At 30.6% G+C, this 14,919-nt stretch overlaps 1 protein-coding gene across 1 annotated transcript; it reads left to right on the forward strand.

Moving 5' to 3' along the window:
- Positions 1–6,276: 6,276 nt before the first annotated feature.
- Positions 6,277–13,859, forward strand: LOC111406228 (agamous-like MADS-box protein AGL9 homolog). Its single transcript, XM_023035511.1, has 8 exons — positions 6,277–6,607; positions 8,319–8,397; positions 11,479–11,546; positions 11,684–11,783; positions 11,924–11,965; positions 12,089–12,130; positions 12,359–12,492; positions 13,585–13,859. Exons 1-8 carry the CDS (start codon positions 6,423–6,425, stop codon positions 13,652–13,654), a joined length of 720 nt encoding a protein of 239 aa, XP_022891279.1. The 5' UTR covers positions 6,277–6,422; the 3' UTR covers positions 13,655–13,859.
- Positions 13,860–14,919: the final 1,060 nt, after the last annotated feature.

Raw genomic sequence — 14,919 nt, forward strand, 5'->3', positions numbered from 1 at the left:
CAAAAGGAATGCATTAAATTTAAAGAACTTTCTCTCTGATTTCTACAAAAGACTCTTTTAGGATTATTATGACACTAGTGACACATTTTGATTTTGAGCTACATCTAATAGTTTACAAATTAAAGAAATTCATCTATGGACTTAAGCAAATTTCACGTAACTGGTATTGCAAATTTCATCAAATAATTATCTCGTTTGATTTTGAGATAAGTACAATTGATGGTTGATTTTACTATAAGTTCAGTTGGAGTAAGCATGTGTTTCAGATATTGTATATTGATGACATACTATTTGCCCGCAATGATATAGGCCTATTGCACGAAACCAAGATATTTCTGTCGTGGAATTTTGAAATGAAAGATCTTAGTGACGCCTTTTCTATGTCAAGGATACAAATACACCGGGATCGTTCTTGGGGTATTTTTGGATTGTTCTTGGGGTATTTTTAGATTATTACAAAAGAGTTATATCGATAAAATTCTTAAAGAATTTAGGATGCATGTATGTAAACTAAGTAATACCCTTATTACTAAGGGAGACATGTTTAGTTTCAATAAATCCCCCAATGATAAATTTAAAGAAAGGAAAATACATAAAGTTCTCTGTGCTTTAGCAGGTGAGAGTTTAATGTACTCTAATGTTTGCATAAGTCTGGATATGTCATTCATTGGTTGAATGCTAGGTAGATATTTAAATAATTCTAGGATAGATATTTAGAAAGTAGCCAGTTAGGTTATTTGGTATTTATAGAGAACTAAGGTTTACATTATCACATTTAGGAAAATCAGACTAATTGGAGATCATGGAATATGATTGCAAAATTTTGTCACTGTACTGTATATTTTGGATGAATTGGCAAGACCACTTTAGTTACTCTGTGACAATAGTAGTCTTGTATTCCAACACTGTTGAATTTTATGCGCAATAATAAAGAGATAAAAAAGAAAATCAACACAAGAATTTACGTGGTTCAGCGGTGTGCCTATGTCCAAGAGAGCAAAGCGGAGATAATGTTTATTCGGTGGTGAAAAATAAGGTTACAACATATTATTTATACTAATCCTAGCCTGAGCGCATATAAGATTTTAACGCTCGTACAAGAAGTACATTATCGACCTATTTGATCCAAGACCTGTGTTTCACTCTATATAAGTCACATGCACAACAAACACAAACTTGACGATGTCAGAGTTTATAGATATCAAGTTTCTAGTTAGAATGTTCAGATTTCTATAGAATATATTAGGACAAACTCTATAATTACAAATCCGCTTACTAAGGGGCTATCACCCAAAGTCTTTCATGAGCATATTGCTCATATGGGGTTGCATCTTTTGATGATATACCAGTTTGGTGGGAGTTTGTATTTAAATATTGTTTATTTTAGACACATAAATCTATCCATGGATATTTGGTTTATTTCAGAAATAAAGTATTCAATTCAATTCCACTTTGTTTAAAATTTATGGTTGATCTCATTAAAGATTAAGGCAGGACTAGTTGAAAATTTGCATGTTTGGATCATATTACATATAATTTTCATGCTACACATCCACAATTGATCTATGTCATTTGATGGTATTGATATATGTGACATTGAAGATTTAGTTAAGATATTTGTAACAAATACCACTTTAAACCTGTATTGACATAATTGATAGATAAGATTGTTCGGATATGCTTTTGGTTATGATAGCAAAAGTTTTTGATGTCATAAGGTTATACAAATTTATCAGGTAACATATGTGACCCAAGTAAGAGATTGTTGAAAAAGTTTTGATTTGTTATGTGGGCCTACAAATGTAATTAATTGTGTATAAAGTTATCTTAAAGTTAAGTTTAAAATTAAAGTGATTTAATGAAGAATTAAATTGTTGGGCTCAAGGCATCTAAATAAAGTATGTGCTGGCTTATGTGTAGAAATCCTTTAGAATTGTATTTCATGATGGACAAAATATTTATAAATATATATAGAGTTATGATCCACAATTCATATGTAACTTCTCATTCTTTGTATCATCTCATCAATACAAGAATACAAGAGAAAACATATTGAAGAGGAAGATTCAATACCCAGAATCAAGAATAAAAAAAATAAAAAGTAATTCAAGAATCAAGATTATGGATTAAGAAGCAAAACCGAGAATAAGAATTAAAGAATCAAAAGCGGCAAAATTCAAAATTAAAAGTGAAGAAATCAAAGATGAAAAGATAACATTTCAAGTTTCAAGATTTATGATCCGAAATTAAGATCCAGTAATAATAAATCATTCCCAAATAATTAAGGTATGTTTCGCTAAAGTAATTTTCTTGGTGTTTTGACATGGAGGATCTTGACAATAAAGAAATTTAGGATTTTACAAGTTCTAAAGTTTCTAGTTTTATAAAGTTTAAAGTTTCAACATATTTAGCCCCTGCTTGGTGGATATTATTTATGAAAAATAATATTTTGAATAGTAAATTTTTAAAGAATATGTAATTAAAAAGTAGGAAAATATAGATTTATGTGCAAAATATTTTATTGTGAGAAGGTGTTGTTGAAAATGAGTATATAGAAAAATGATAATTATTTTAAATGCTAACAAATAGATAGTTAGAAAACTATTAAAATAATTTTTTTCAGAGAAAATTAGTTATGAAATAATTATTTTTTGGGGAAATGTATGGTAAATAAATAGAAAAAAAAATGGATTTATGTATAAAATATTTCATTATGAGAATATGTTGTTGAAATGAGTTTAAAAAGAAAATGAATTTTGTTTCAATGGTTGTAAATAGGGCTTAATAAAAAATATTATTTTTTCGTAATTTAAATTTTTAAATAAACTAATTTAACATGATATTGGGTGCAAATTTTGTCATCACTCTTATACAAAAATTGGAGTTGAGATCTGCTGTCTACTTAATTATAAATTGAGATACCATACAAAATTAAAGTTATCATCAATTTTAAATTCTCATTGTGTCAATTTGTAATTGGATGTACAGCAAATTGAACAACATAAATGGATAACATATCTCAACTCTAAAAATTATACACGTGAATTATTTAAATGATTAAAATTTTATCTCATTATAATTGTTTAGTTCAGTCCAAGCACGAACCGCGACGAGTGTTTCCATTGACCATGTAGAAATTGTCTAAAACCCTAACGACATCTCTACTAGTTGTTGACATTAATTGTTTTTTTTTTTTGGCCCCAAACCTTAAGGAAGAGAAAAATAATAATTAATCTAAACCCGAAGGTTTTTATTTCACCTTGAGACTTGAGAGAATGTTCAGACTTTAACTTGTGATTATAATCAAATTAAATTTATTCACTAATAAAATTTTCTTGTTTAGAGACAAAGTATGATTATGCATACACACACATTTATATATACTAATTATTTACACGTGCATTGGACATTAAGATATAGGTACAATAAAAATATGAAGTAATTTTCATTTTTATAAATATGAAAATAATTAATTATTGTCAGGTAAAAAAGTAGGACTTTGAATTAAACGTTACAAAACTTAAGAACAAACTTTTAAAATATCGCAAAATAACCGAAAAGAAAAATATATTGTAAGTTCTTACATAAATAGATCTCAAAACACTACAATTCGTACATCTACCAAAATACTTATAGTGAATGCAGAAATACATAAATATTTCACTGCGATGAAGGGAGAATATAGAGTAGTGGGAGTCATGAATGGTGGGCACAACTATTACATATCGTGTAAATGAATTTAATTTTTTATGTCATTTTTTTTTTCTTTTTGATAAATCTTAACCCATATAATTTTTTAAATATCTTAAAAAGTACGACCTTACTTGAAAATGACATTTTCTGTAAGCTGATACCAGTGTAGCCTTGAGTTCTAAAGATACAGGAAACCAAATCTTGTGAAGTTATGATCACTTGACTAGAGCTTCATTAACAACTCTACGATCATGAAAGATTTGAGGCTTTTTCTTCAATTTCATTTTTATGTTTCTTTTTATTGTTGAAAGAGGAAAATCGCAAAGTCAATAACTGTGACTACAAATTGTGTATACATTATGATGCCCCTTCGATACCTAAAAGGGGCATAAGAGAAACATACTTAGGGTTTCTCATTTGATAATTTGCTCAACCTTTTTTAGCCAAGAAAAAAATTACTTCTTTGACTGATTTCCGTGATCATGTTTAATAAAATGGAATAAACATGATCCAATATATAAAAAACTATACACATATATATAACAAAATATCTACATACGGCTTTTTCCTGTCTATTTCACTATATTAAATATATCATACACGTCGTAACGTAATATATACGTTTGAACAATTGCCTATAGATGCAAAAGGAATAGGCAACATATTTCTAATTAATATTTGTTAGCGTAAACTAAACAAGAATAGTACCATAATATTATCAAATTCAGTCTGACAACGATAAATTTGTACCTTTTCAAGTAAGAAAACTATGTATGATTACATGCTTTATTCATCTTGTTGTCAATAATAAATATTTACACAATCAATATCTTCATAGGGTGTTCTCCGCGACAAGGGTATCAAAATATTAACTTGCTCTAGAACTAATCTAGTGGGCTAGAGTTCTTCAATGGTTTCCAAAGAGTGACTAATAATGGAGGAAAACCTTGCATTAGATGGAATATAAGCTTTTGGTCGCCGGTCTTTAAATCCTTTTTTTAGACTCGCTAGAAACCTAGACTTACTTTTGAGTTAATCAATTCAAAGTTTAAGTCAATAGACGAATAATTCAACGTTTACGTTCACTATAAACATGTCGTACAACCATATATATTTCGATGAGTCAATCCACTAGAAGGCCACCCATGTGATGGGCCCCATGATATTGATGTTATTAATATTTATAAGTGCTGATAAACTCATGAAATTTATATGGAAAACCTCATATGAAATTGACCTAGGACTCCAAAAATCTTTGGCCGGCCTTGATCAAATTATACCGAGCTATATTTTTACACCTATACTTTAATATCCAATAAATTTTGTTCTTCTTTAAGTTAAAAAAGGACAGTAGAAGGTAAAATGTGGTCCATCCACCACTCCATTATTGAGAGAAGCTGTTTAGGGACACTAATGTTAAAACCTTGTAACAAATCACAGTTGAGCTTCATTAAGATTTGGTCCCTTGAGTATCCTCGGAAACACATATTCAGCTTCCGACCACTTCATTTGTTGACACGTGGCACTTAACATTGATAATTCCCATCTTATTATAAGGTTTAGCACTCTATATACCCTATATCCCACGTTCCTAGTTGCTTGCTTTTGTCCTACTTGTCGTAATTGATCGGTTGGACCCTAAACGCTAATAATAAATTTGAAATTCGATATCAGTTTTTGATCTGATCTTTGATTTTTGACCTTCGACTTTCGACCTTAAATACTAACAACAAATTTGAAATTCGATATCAATTTTTGATCTGATCGTTGATCTTTGACTTTTGACTTCTTTGAAGGCCAAATTTTAGAACATTAGCTTTTTTTAAACCAGAATCTTTCGTGTTCAGAGTTATGCTATATGTACAAAGTTGGTTTACAAAGTAATATCTACACCAATCATTTCAAAAACATATTTTTAAATCATTGAAAATCAATGATCTGGATTTTACAAACACTTATTTTGTCAACCAAATTTATAAACATACTTTGAACAAATAATATAATAATTGTGTTCATCATCCTCTCTTATACACCATTTGATCAACTTTCTCAGTGAAAATTCAAATGGCCCACAAACTCAAGAACCAACTTTTGAACTTACATTTAAGTTACTTATTTCCCGAGTCCTTGTTTTATTTTGTTAAAATTCATATTTAAATAAATTTTGATAAAATTTAACGAAATGTGTGGTTAAATTGATAAAATTGTAGGCCCATAAAACTTGTGATTAAAATTAATTATTAACTTTGAAATAAATCGGCTTTTTTAGCTGAACCTAATAAGAGCTTAAGCCATAATTTTCAAAGTTACTGTTTTTTACTAAAAAAATATTTTTTAAGTAGAATAACCTTTGAGTACTACACGCAATACATAAACAATAAAGTTACTTGTACAAAGTTGGATTACAAAAGTTGAGTTACAAAATGTGTTGGCAAAATCCAGACCATTGATTTCAAATGATTTAAAAATCTGTTTTTGAAATAATTGATGTGAATGTGATTTTGTCATCCAACTTTGTCGACCTCTTTTGTAAGTGTAGCCTAACTCATAAATAAAACAGTTTTTCAAATGAATTTATGGGATGCTAGCCTATGCTACCACTAGTATTCCTTCTGCATACGTGACAACATGCATCTATCTTTATAAGTACATTTAAAGGAAGTGGTACATGAAATACACCGATAAGATTTGTGTTCTGTGAGGTTTTGAGTGGTAGAGAGAGAGAGAAAATGGGAAGAGGGAGAGTAGAACTCAAGAGGATTGAAAACAAAATCAATAGGCAAGTCACCTTTGCCAAGAGAAGGAATGGTTTATTGAAAAAAGCTTATGAACTTTCTGTTCTTTGTGATGCTGAGGTAGCTCTGATCATCTTCTCCAATAGAGGAAAACTCTACGAATTTTGCAGCAGCTCTAGGTATCTATATATATATAAACATGGAAGCTGTTTTTTCTTTCTTTCCTTTAAAAAAAAAAAAAAATTGGGTTTGAATTTGTTTTGGAGCTTCTATATTTTCGTGTATAGACTAAATTTGAATTTTTTTGATGTAAAGAGAGAAAAGAAAATTAAATCTTTTGATGATGAAAGAGTTTTTGCCATTTTAGTGAATGTTTTGGACTCTGTGCTTGTGGGTTTTGTTAGATCTGCAAGAGGAAAATCAATAAAAGAAGATATTTGCTATAATTATGTTGAGTTTTCTTACTTTAAGCCCTTTTCTCCTTTGACATATTTGATTTTTTTGGGGTTTTATTTTTCACTGATTTTGATCAGATCTTATGTTTTGATAGTTCATTTATGTGCTGATCTATCTAATTTTCAAGTTTTATTTTTCACTTCTTTAAAATTCTTTTCTTGTTTTAGTTGTTAACTTACAAAAGAGTTGATTTTGAATCTGATCTTGTCTAATGGCCTTCTTGACCTAAGATCCCCTTTTTCAAGAATAGGTGGTTTGAGAATATGTTGTCTTTGAAAGAATGTTATTGTTACTGATTTTCATTCAACCAGCTTGATGATTCATCTAGAGAGAATTGGTTATGTTTTGTCTAAGGATTTCAACTTTTAGGGTTTTCAATTATACTTTCTTCTTCTTCTTCCTCTTTTTTTTCCCCCTTTTCCTTTTATGAAGAAAAATATCATTTTCTCTCTTTATTATGTTTTGTCTAAGGATTTCAACTTTTAGGGTTTTCAATTATACTTTCTTCTTCTTCTTCTTCTTTTTTTTTTTTTTCCTTTTCCTTTTCTGAAGAAAAATATCATTTTCTCTCTTTATTTCCTGTTTAATGCTTTTCTTCCTTACACTTCCATTGAAATTTTAATCAGATGTGTGTGTGCGTATCTATCTTTACAAACTAGGATATGTTTTTCATGTGATTAGGGCTTGGTTTGGGAACTGGAGATCATGCTTTAAAATCAATTGTTGTCCATATTTTTTCTTCCTCTTAGATCCCTTCATATATCCATTGATTAGCTCAAATCTGAAAATTCATTTTGTGTTTTTCAGTGTTGTTTTACTCAAAAGCAGTCTTGTATCCAGTTACCAGAAAAGTCTTCGAGTCAATCTAATGGTTAACAGTACATGTTACTGACATTGAAAGCTATGAATACTCATAAATAGATGCATAATTACTTATAGATATTGTATAAGCAAATGATTACACAGATTAGAGCTTCATGGTGGGTGGGATTCCCCCCCCCCCCCCCCCCCCCCCACCCCGCGGCCGCCGCCGCGGTAGAGCTTCATGGTGGGTGGGAGACTTTACGAGGTGACAAAGGCTCGTAAAGTTTACATTATAGTCGAGGCGTGTGATGATCCACCTTAAACTTGAAATTTATTAGCTAATAGCTAGAGCACATTAAAGATCCAATGGTCAATTCACCATCATTCCCTCTTTCCCACGCACGTCTAGAATCTCAAAATATCTAAAACTAAAGAATTTTGTCGAGGCTTTTATTTCCTGGGCTTTTCCTGAATTCTCACCACCGGTGTACGATGGCCTTCATGTCCACCTCGGCATCTTAGCTTGGCATCTCGATTTCGTCCCTTGATGTGTTTCGATGATTTACACTCAAATCTTCCCTTGGTTTATATTCTATAGAATGATTATGTATGTTTTATTGTTCTATGCAGCATGCTTGGAACATTGGAGAGGTATGAAAAGTGCAACTATGGAGCACCAGAGCCACATGTATCCTCAAGAGAGGCACTGGTAATCAGTTACTTTCTTAAAATTTTCACTTGCAGTAAGTTTTTGTACAGTGTATCGAAACAAAAATGAGATTGAATGATGCTAAAACGTTTAATAGCGTAATAAATTGAATTCAAGTGCACTTATGTATACGAGTTACATCAAGTAACAAATTGAGAACAGCAAAAATAACATAAAATTAGTTCAACTGGGAAGATCTCGAGTAATGAGGACTCCATAGAGTTCGATAATTTTCTTCTCAGTGCTGTTAGGTTATGAATTCATTGCCACAAACTCCATTTGATCCTCAAATTCTTCTCTCTTCTTTGTTTAACTCGTAAGTCGCATTTTGTCCCATATCAAGACGAAGATATGCCATCCCTGCACCAAATCTTTAACCAAACAAGTGCTCTTCGAACCAAGTTAGATAGTCTCCTATCACTAGGATCACCAACCAACCTGGACTTTAACTTTTATTATTCCTACCGGATATCAAAACAAACCATAAGGGAACTCGTATCTAATACAACCTTTACTAGGAGGTCCATCCTCCGGCAAGCTTGTAATGAAATCCATGGATACAGTTGCCCCATCTCTCCGGTGTATAGGGAATGGCTCCAACCTCTCTCTTATACGATGAAACCATCAACTATATAAGAGGAAGGGCTTGAAACACATTAACACTCTTGAATGGAAATGGAAAAGAGATATAACTCCAGTTCATTCAGAATCACTAGTCAATCCTATTTCCAAGAAGGGTAGTTGACAATTTAATTCGATTTTTACCATTATTTTCATATCCGTAATAGTGCGAAAAGAAGGCCTGGCTCCAAGTTGTTACGAGTGCCCTTTGTTGGCCAGATCAATTACACAAAATGTTCGTCTCTATCTCCACTCTCATACATGTAGAAAGGTTTAATATGATTAGCCCTAAATTTTTTTCCCTCACCTACTCTTCCAATTACCAGCACCGAAATTTCCGTAACCTCTTCTGCCTATCATAAAACTGAAGCTGCACTTCATCAACTATACCATTTCCTAAATCTTCTTATGTAATTTCAGTAAAATGTAAAAAATATATAAGAGCATATTTTTTGAGAATTACTAGCCTAATCAATTTTCCAACATTACTTGGTGTTAATTCCTTTTTTTGAAAAGTAGCCTGGAGTGGAAAATCCCCGTCCCATGTAAGGAGAAAAGATTTAGGTCAATTTCGATTTCAGCCTTTCGACTCAGAAATTAAGCAAACCTGAATGGATATGATCCATCCCTTATCATGTTCAGAATTGCTTCTGTGCTGAAATGGCTCTGAAATTTTGGTTCTTGAATACTTTTTCCTGTCCATGGAGAATTTCATTGAGTTTCTCCATCTCGGAGTTAATGACTGCACTATCATATGCCATAGCCGTGTCTATCTCTGATTTACACGTCTCGAGCCATATTTATTAGTGGTTCGCATAAATCTGTATCCCCGATGTCCACTTTGTTGTGGTACTTACTACCTTTTGAACTTTTATGCATGAAAAATATGAATGCGGCAATTAGAATTTGAAGATTCTTCGTTCGTGCTCATTTTTGCTGGTGAAATCATGCTCAACTTCTCTTCTTCCATAGTGATATGAAAATGAAAATAGTATGGTGGCAGCATAAATCTAATGTAAATTAAAAGAACTGAGCAAGAAAAACAAAGTGTTAAGATTTAAAGCTCATAAATAATCACTTAAACTACAATAGGAATAGAAGATTGAATGAACAATTATTTACGGGAAAATTATTTATAATTAACTCTGAAGATTTAGTGCAAGAAAAAATTTAATGATAGTAAATTTGTGATGAATAATAATACATTATTGGAACAAAACATTGAATTCTCAAGCAAAGCAAGATTCAAGAAAGATGAAAATAATAATAATAATAATAATAATAATAATAATAATAATAATAATAATAATAATAATAATAATAATAATAATAATAAAACTTTCGCCTTCTTTAAATTGATGGAAAAGTACTTGTACTAAGCAGATTCAAATTTAGTCATTCTAAACCCAAGAAAAGATTTGATATTAAATTAAATAATCATAATGTTTGAGAATGATTTTTACGGATAAAAATACAGAAACGTATGTTTCAGATTATAAGCAGAAGAAACAAAAAATGGAGATTTTGGAAAATTTAAACTGCAAAAGTTAATTCAAAAATCATAATCTGAACCTGATGCGGACCTGGGATTCCTTTGCCTTCGGAAATTTTAACACACACTGAAAAAATAGGTTTAAGGTTTTAAATACAACACATTCTTGGAGAGGTTTAACAATTAGAGATTTTCTGCTTTGTGATAAAAGGGAATGTTTCCGTTTAATAAGAAATTTCTATAGGTAAGTATGGAGAAGCCCTGTAAAGTTCGAATGTTTGAAATGTATATAGTACTTGATAATATATTAACATAAAATTATTCTATTTTACTAAATAATGTCATTAAATAAAATATCATAAAAGAATTTCTAAAGATTCCAATGTAAAAGGATTTTTTAATTTTATGTTTTGAAAAATAGTTTATACTTTTGTATCTAATGTGGAAATAAGCAAATATTACCTAATAAATATCAGCTTCAATAGTGAAATTTTTTGTATTTGCATCTTGGTCCTTGGATCCATTTTTCATCGATATTTTGACATGTGTTGCTATGTTAATCATGTCAACGATTATATTGGGTCTAAATTCAATTTATAGTTCCCAAAATGTATTCAACAGATATATCTTAAGTTCAAGTCTTGTCGATATTTAATATTTATTAATATTATATTATACATCAAGCTTTTGCCTTTAATGAAAAACAAACCCAACTTACATCCTCTAAATAGTTTTCACAAATTCTAGGCTATTACTTTCATAATTAAGAGATTTTTGTAATTATTACAAGTTCTCACCTTTTGTAGCTATCCGTAACCTGATAACATGTCTTCCCCTTTAATTCATAAGAAGGAAGATATAAAAATTGTATTAATTTTTCCTTTTAACAAAAGTTCAACATTGTATTAAAACGCATATGAGCGAGGGTTTTTCATATGAATACTTATTACATTGTATGGTGATTGTAGGAACTAAGCAGTCAGCAGGAGTATCTGAAGTTGAAAGCGCGTTATGAAGCCCTACAGCGTTCACAAAGGTTTGTCATTAATCCTTGGATCGGAATTACATTGACAACTTAATTTACAATAAAATTGAGGAAAACATGCCGGAAATATTATAAGTATATAAGTAAGTTTTGACGTAAATATTTTTTTTTTTATTGGCCACCATCAGGAACCTTCTTGGTGAAGATCTTGGTTCACTGAATAGCAAGGAACTTGAATCACTGGAGAGGCAACTCGATATGTCGCTTAAGCAAATCAGATCAACAAGAGTACGTACTTAATCTAACAGTGGAATTGCTATTTAGATCACACCACGATTGTTATTGTGTTCTTTGCATCACTATATCGAATTAAAATTAAGTTTATGTGACATTTTTTTGTTAATTAATTCTAATAATCCAATTTTCAGACACAAGCTATGCTGGATACTCTCACGGACCTTCAAAGAAAGGTGTGGTATTTTTTAACATTAAAACAAATCAGAAATTGACAACAATTTCGAATTATAGATAACAGTTTTACTTTCTTTTTTTCCTTTTTTCTTTTCGTTGGTCTTATATATTCTTATGGACAGGAGCATGCACTAAATGAAGCCAACAGAAGTTTGAAACAAAGGGTTCGTGATTCATTAACAAATTCTCATTGTTTGCTCAAGATAAATTTGATGCATAATGGCAGTATTTTTTTAAAAATTTATATATATTGTGATATTATTTAGATTCTCTTAGATTATTCCGATAGTATACATATTCTTCTATTCATTTCAGTGTTTCCATTTCAATTATCTTTGTTTTAAAGATAGTATATTCGAAATGAAACAAGAGAATGTGAGCAATTTTTGCAGTTGATGGAAGGAAATCCCATTAGTCTGCAGTGGAATCAAGATCCTCAAGATATTGGCTATGGCCGTGAACCAACTCAACCTCAACCCCATGGTTTCTTTCATCCTTTGGAATGTGAACCCACTTTACAAATTGGGTACGTCGTCTTTCAATTTCTTACTATGGAGGTTTTATTGTAATTGTTGTCATTCTTGTTGTTTGTGTTTATATAGGAATTAAATGTTTGAATAATAGTCGAATATTTGATAAAATTTCTGGGCATATCACGGGAAATGCCCATGGAAAACTAACATTGTGGTATTCGTCTAATACAATATGTCAAACATGGAATAAGAGTCCAAGTGATCTAGGTCTCTAGTGTTAAACATTTGAGGTCGAGAAACATTATTTTATTCTAAATTTGTAGTTAGAGCATTTTCATAAAACTCTTTAAACGTGAGATGCTCTCTATTTTAAAAAGTTAATCTTTAAAATCATGCTTCAAGGAATTCTTTTAATTAATTTTTTTAAATTTAGAGAGTGGGTTTGACTTTCAGTCTCTATAATTAAATACATTTAAGGTGTTTCAATTTTAGGAAAATAATAAAATAATCTAGAGAAAAGCTAATTAAAATAAAAGATGGAGAAAAATAATAAATAATTTTTTGAAATAGTAAAATTAAGTGTTAAATATAAAGAGCTTGTTGGAGTACTTCAAAGTTTTAATTCTCTAAATTTATAGATGTTCTTCAAATCATATAATATACTCTTTAAAAATAGAGATTCTCCTAAATATGCTCTTAAGCGTTATTGCAATCAAGTCACTCAGCCAAAGGTATGTTCCAATAACAAATGTTTAAGATCTCTAGCTCGGCTTTTCCGATTTTTTCAACTAATTTGTCTATTTAGCAAATAAATAGTGATATTCTTTAGAATTCAGCTACTTGATTGATCCAGTTACTTTCTATTATGTCAGTATTAATTACAATTATTGAAACTTAGATAACTTCTTGCTTTTGCTTACTAGATTTATTGATTGTTAATTTCTCGTCTATGAGATAGAGATAACAATATTTCGACCTTAAAATGAATGAACAAAAAAAACAAAAAGAAAGAAATTAACTCTCCTTCATCTTCTCTGACGGACGAATCATTCCCAAACAAATTCTATCCCCTCTTATTACTTATATTTGTGTGTAGATCTTATGTAAAATGCATAATGTGACAATTAAATATTGTTGAATTGTAGATACCAGACTGATCCAATGGCAGCAGCAGGGCCCAGTTTAAATAATTTCATGTCAGGATGGTTACCTTGAGTAATCAAACTGGGCAAAATCATGATTTGAAGTAAGCAAATTCAGTATTTTGTGTGTTATTTCATAAGAAAACAGACTTGTTTATCAGTATGGATTTATATTTATGTATAATTCCAGTTTGTAACTCATTCTATTTTCTAAGCAGATTCTGTAAATGGAACTCTTGTTTCTATATATTTGAAGCCTTATGAGTTTCTGCGTAAAATTTCTTATTCACATTCATAACATATGCACATATGCAATTATTGTAAGATTATTGAGTTAAAAATGCACAAATTGTGCACTTTTTACTCAATAATCTTATATATTTTCAAAATTTTCAAAAAAGTGCAAAGAAGTTCCAATTTGTTTTAAAAAAATGAAAAATAAACAAAAAAAAAATTTCGCCGACCAACCCCACGTATCCCTACTCAGCCCTCCACCACCACCACCACCACCTATCATATTTCACATTGTCGATCGGTAAAGCTAGTATTTATGCTAATGCAATCCAAATTTACATATTTCTTCTTTTCCAATGGCCCTAACAACTAGCTTTGCTGCGTTGATATGGTTGGTGCGACATTGAAGCCCTGTCTCTGTCCATGTTTGGACTCCTTTCATCCTCGATAGTCGACTCACCTTCATTGATGTCCACAATCCTCCCCAATGATTTGCAGTGTGCATTTTTGAATCTCAATTTCTTCTAATTTTGGCGATAATTCGTGTGGATTAATTGCCTGATAAATTCAATAAAAAATTTAATGATTGGGTTAGATTAATCAGAAATAGATAATCTAAAATCTTGTATCGGAATTTACTGCAATTAATTTAAATTCACCCGCAAGGTATATGATTAAATACAAGTCGATCCACAAAGTTTAATCAACTATTTACGTACCATAACATATATAATATGTAGGCTGAAGGCTATTAAGGGAATAAATCCCACATTGGTTAAATACCGAAATATTGACCAATTTAAATAGATCTTGGACCACTTCTCTTAATAAGGTTGACTTATTAAGATGGACCACAAATCTTAACATCTCAAATTTTAACTTGGTATCAGAGTCCAGTAAGCTCCAACGAATTATTCGATTCGATTGAGTCTCAAAAATGAGCACATGGATTTCAAGATTGATCTGTTCAAAAAGAGCCATCATTTTGTGGGGGCATGTTAAGGAAATAAATATCACATCAGTTCACTATCGAAATATTGACCAACTTAAATAGATCTTGTGTCACTCCTCTTAATAAGGTTAACCTTGTTAAGAGGGATCCCA

Source organism: Olea europaea, chromosome 12, assembly GCF_002742605.1.
Source record: "Olea europaea var. sylvestris chromosome 12, O_europaea_v1, whole genome shotgun sequence".
NCBI lineage: Eukaryota > Viridiplantae > Streptophyta > Magnoliopsida > Lamiales > Oleaceae > Olea > Olea europaea.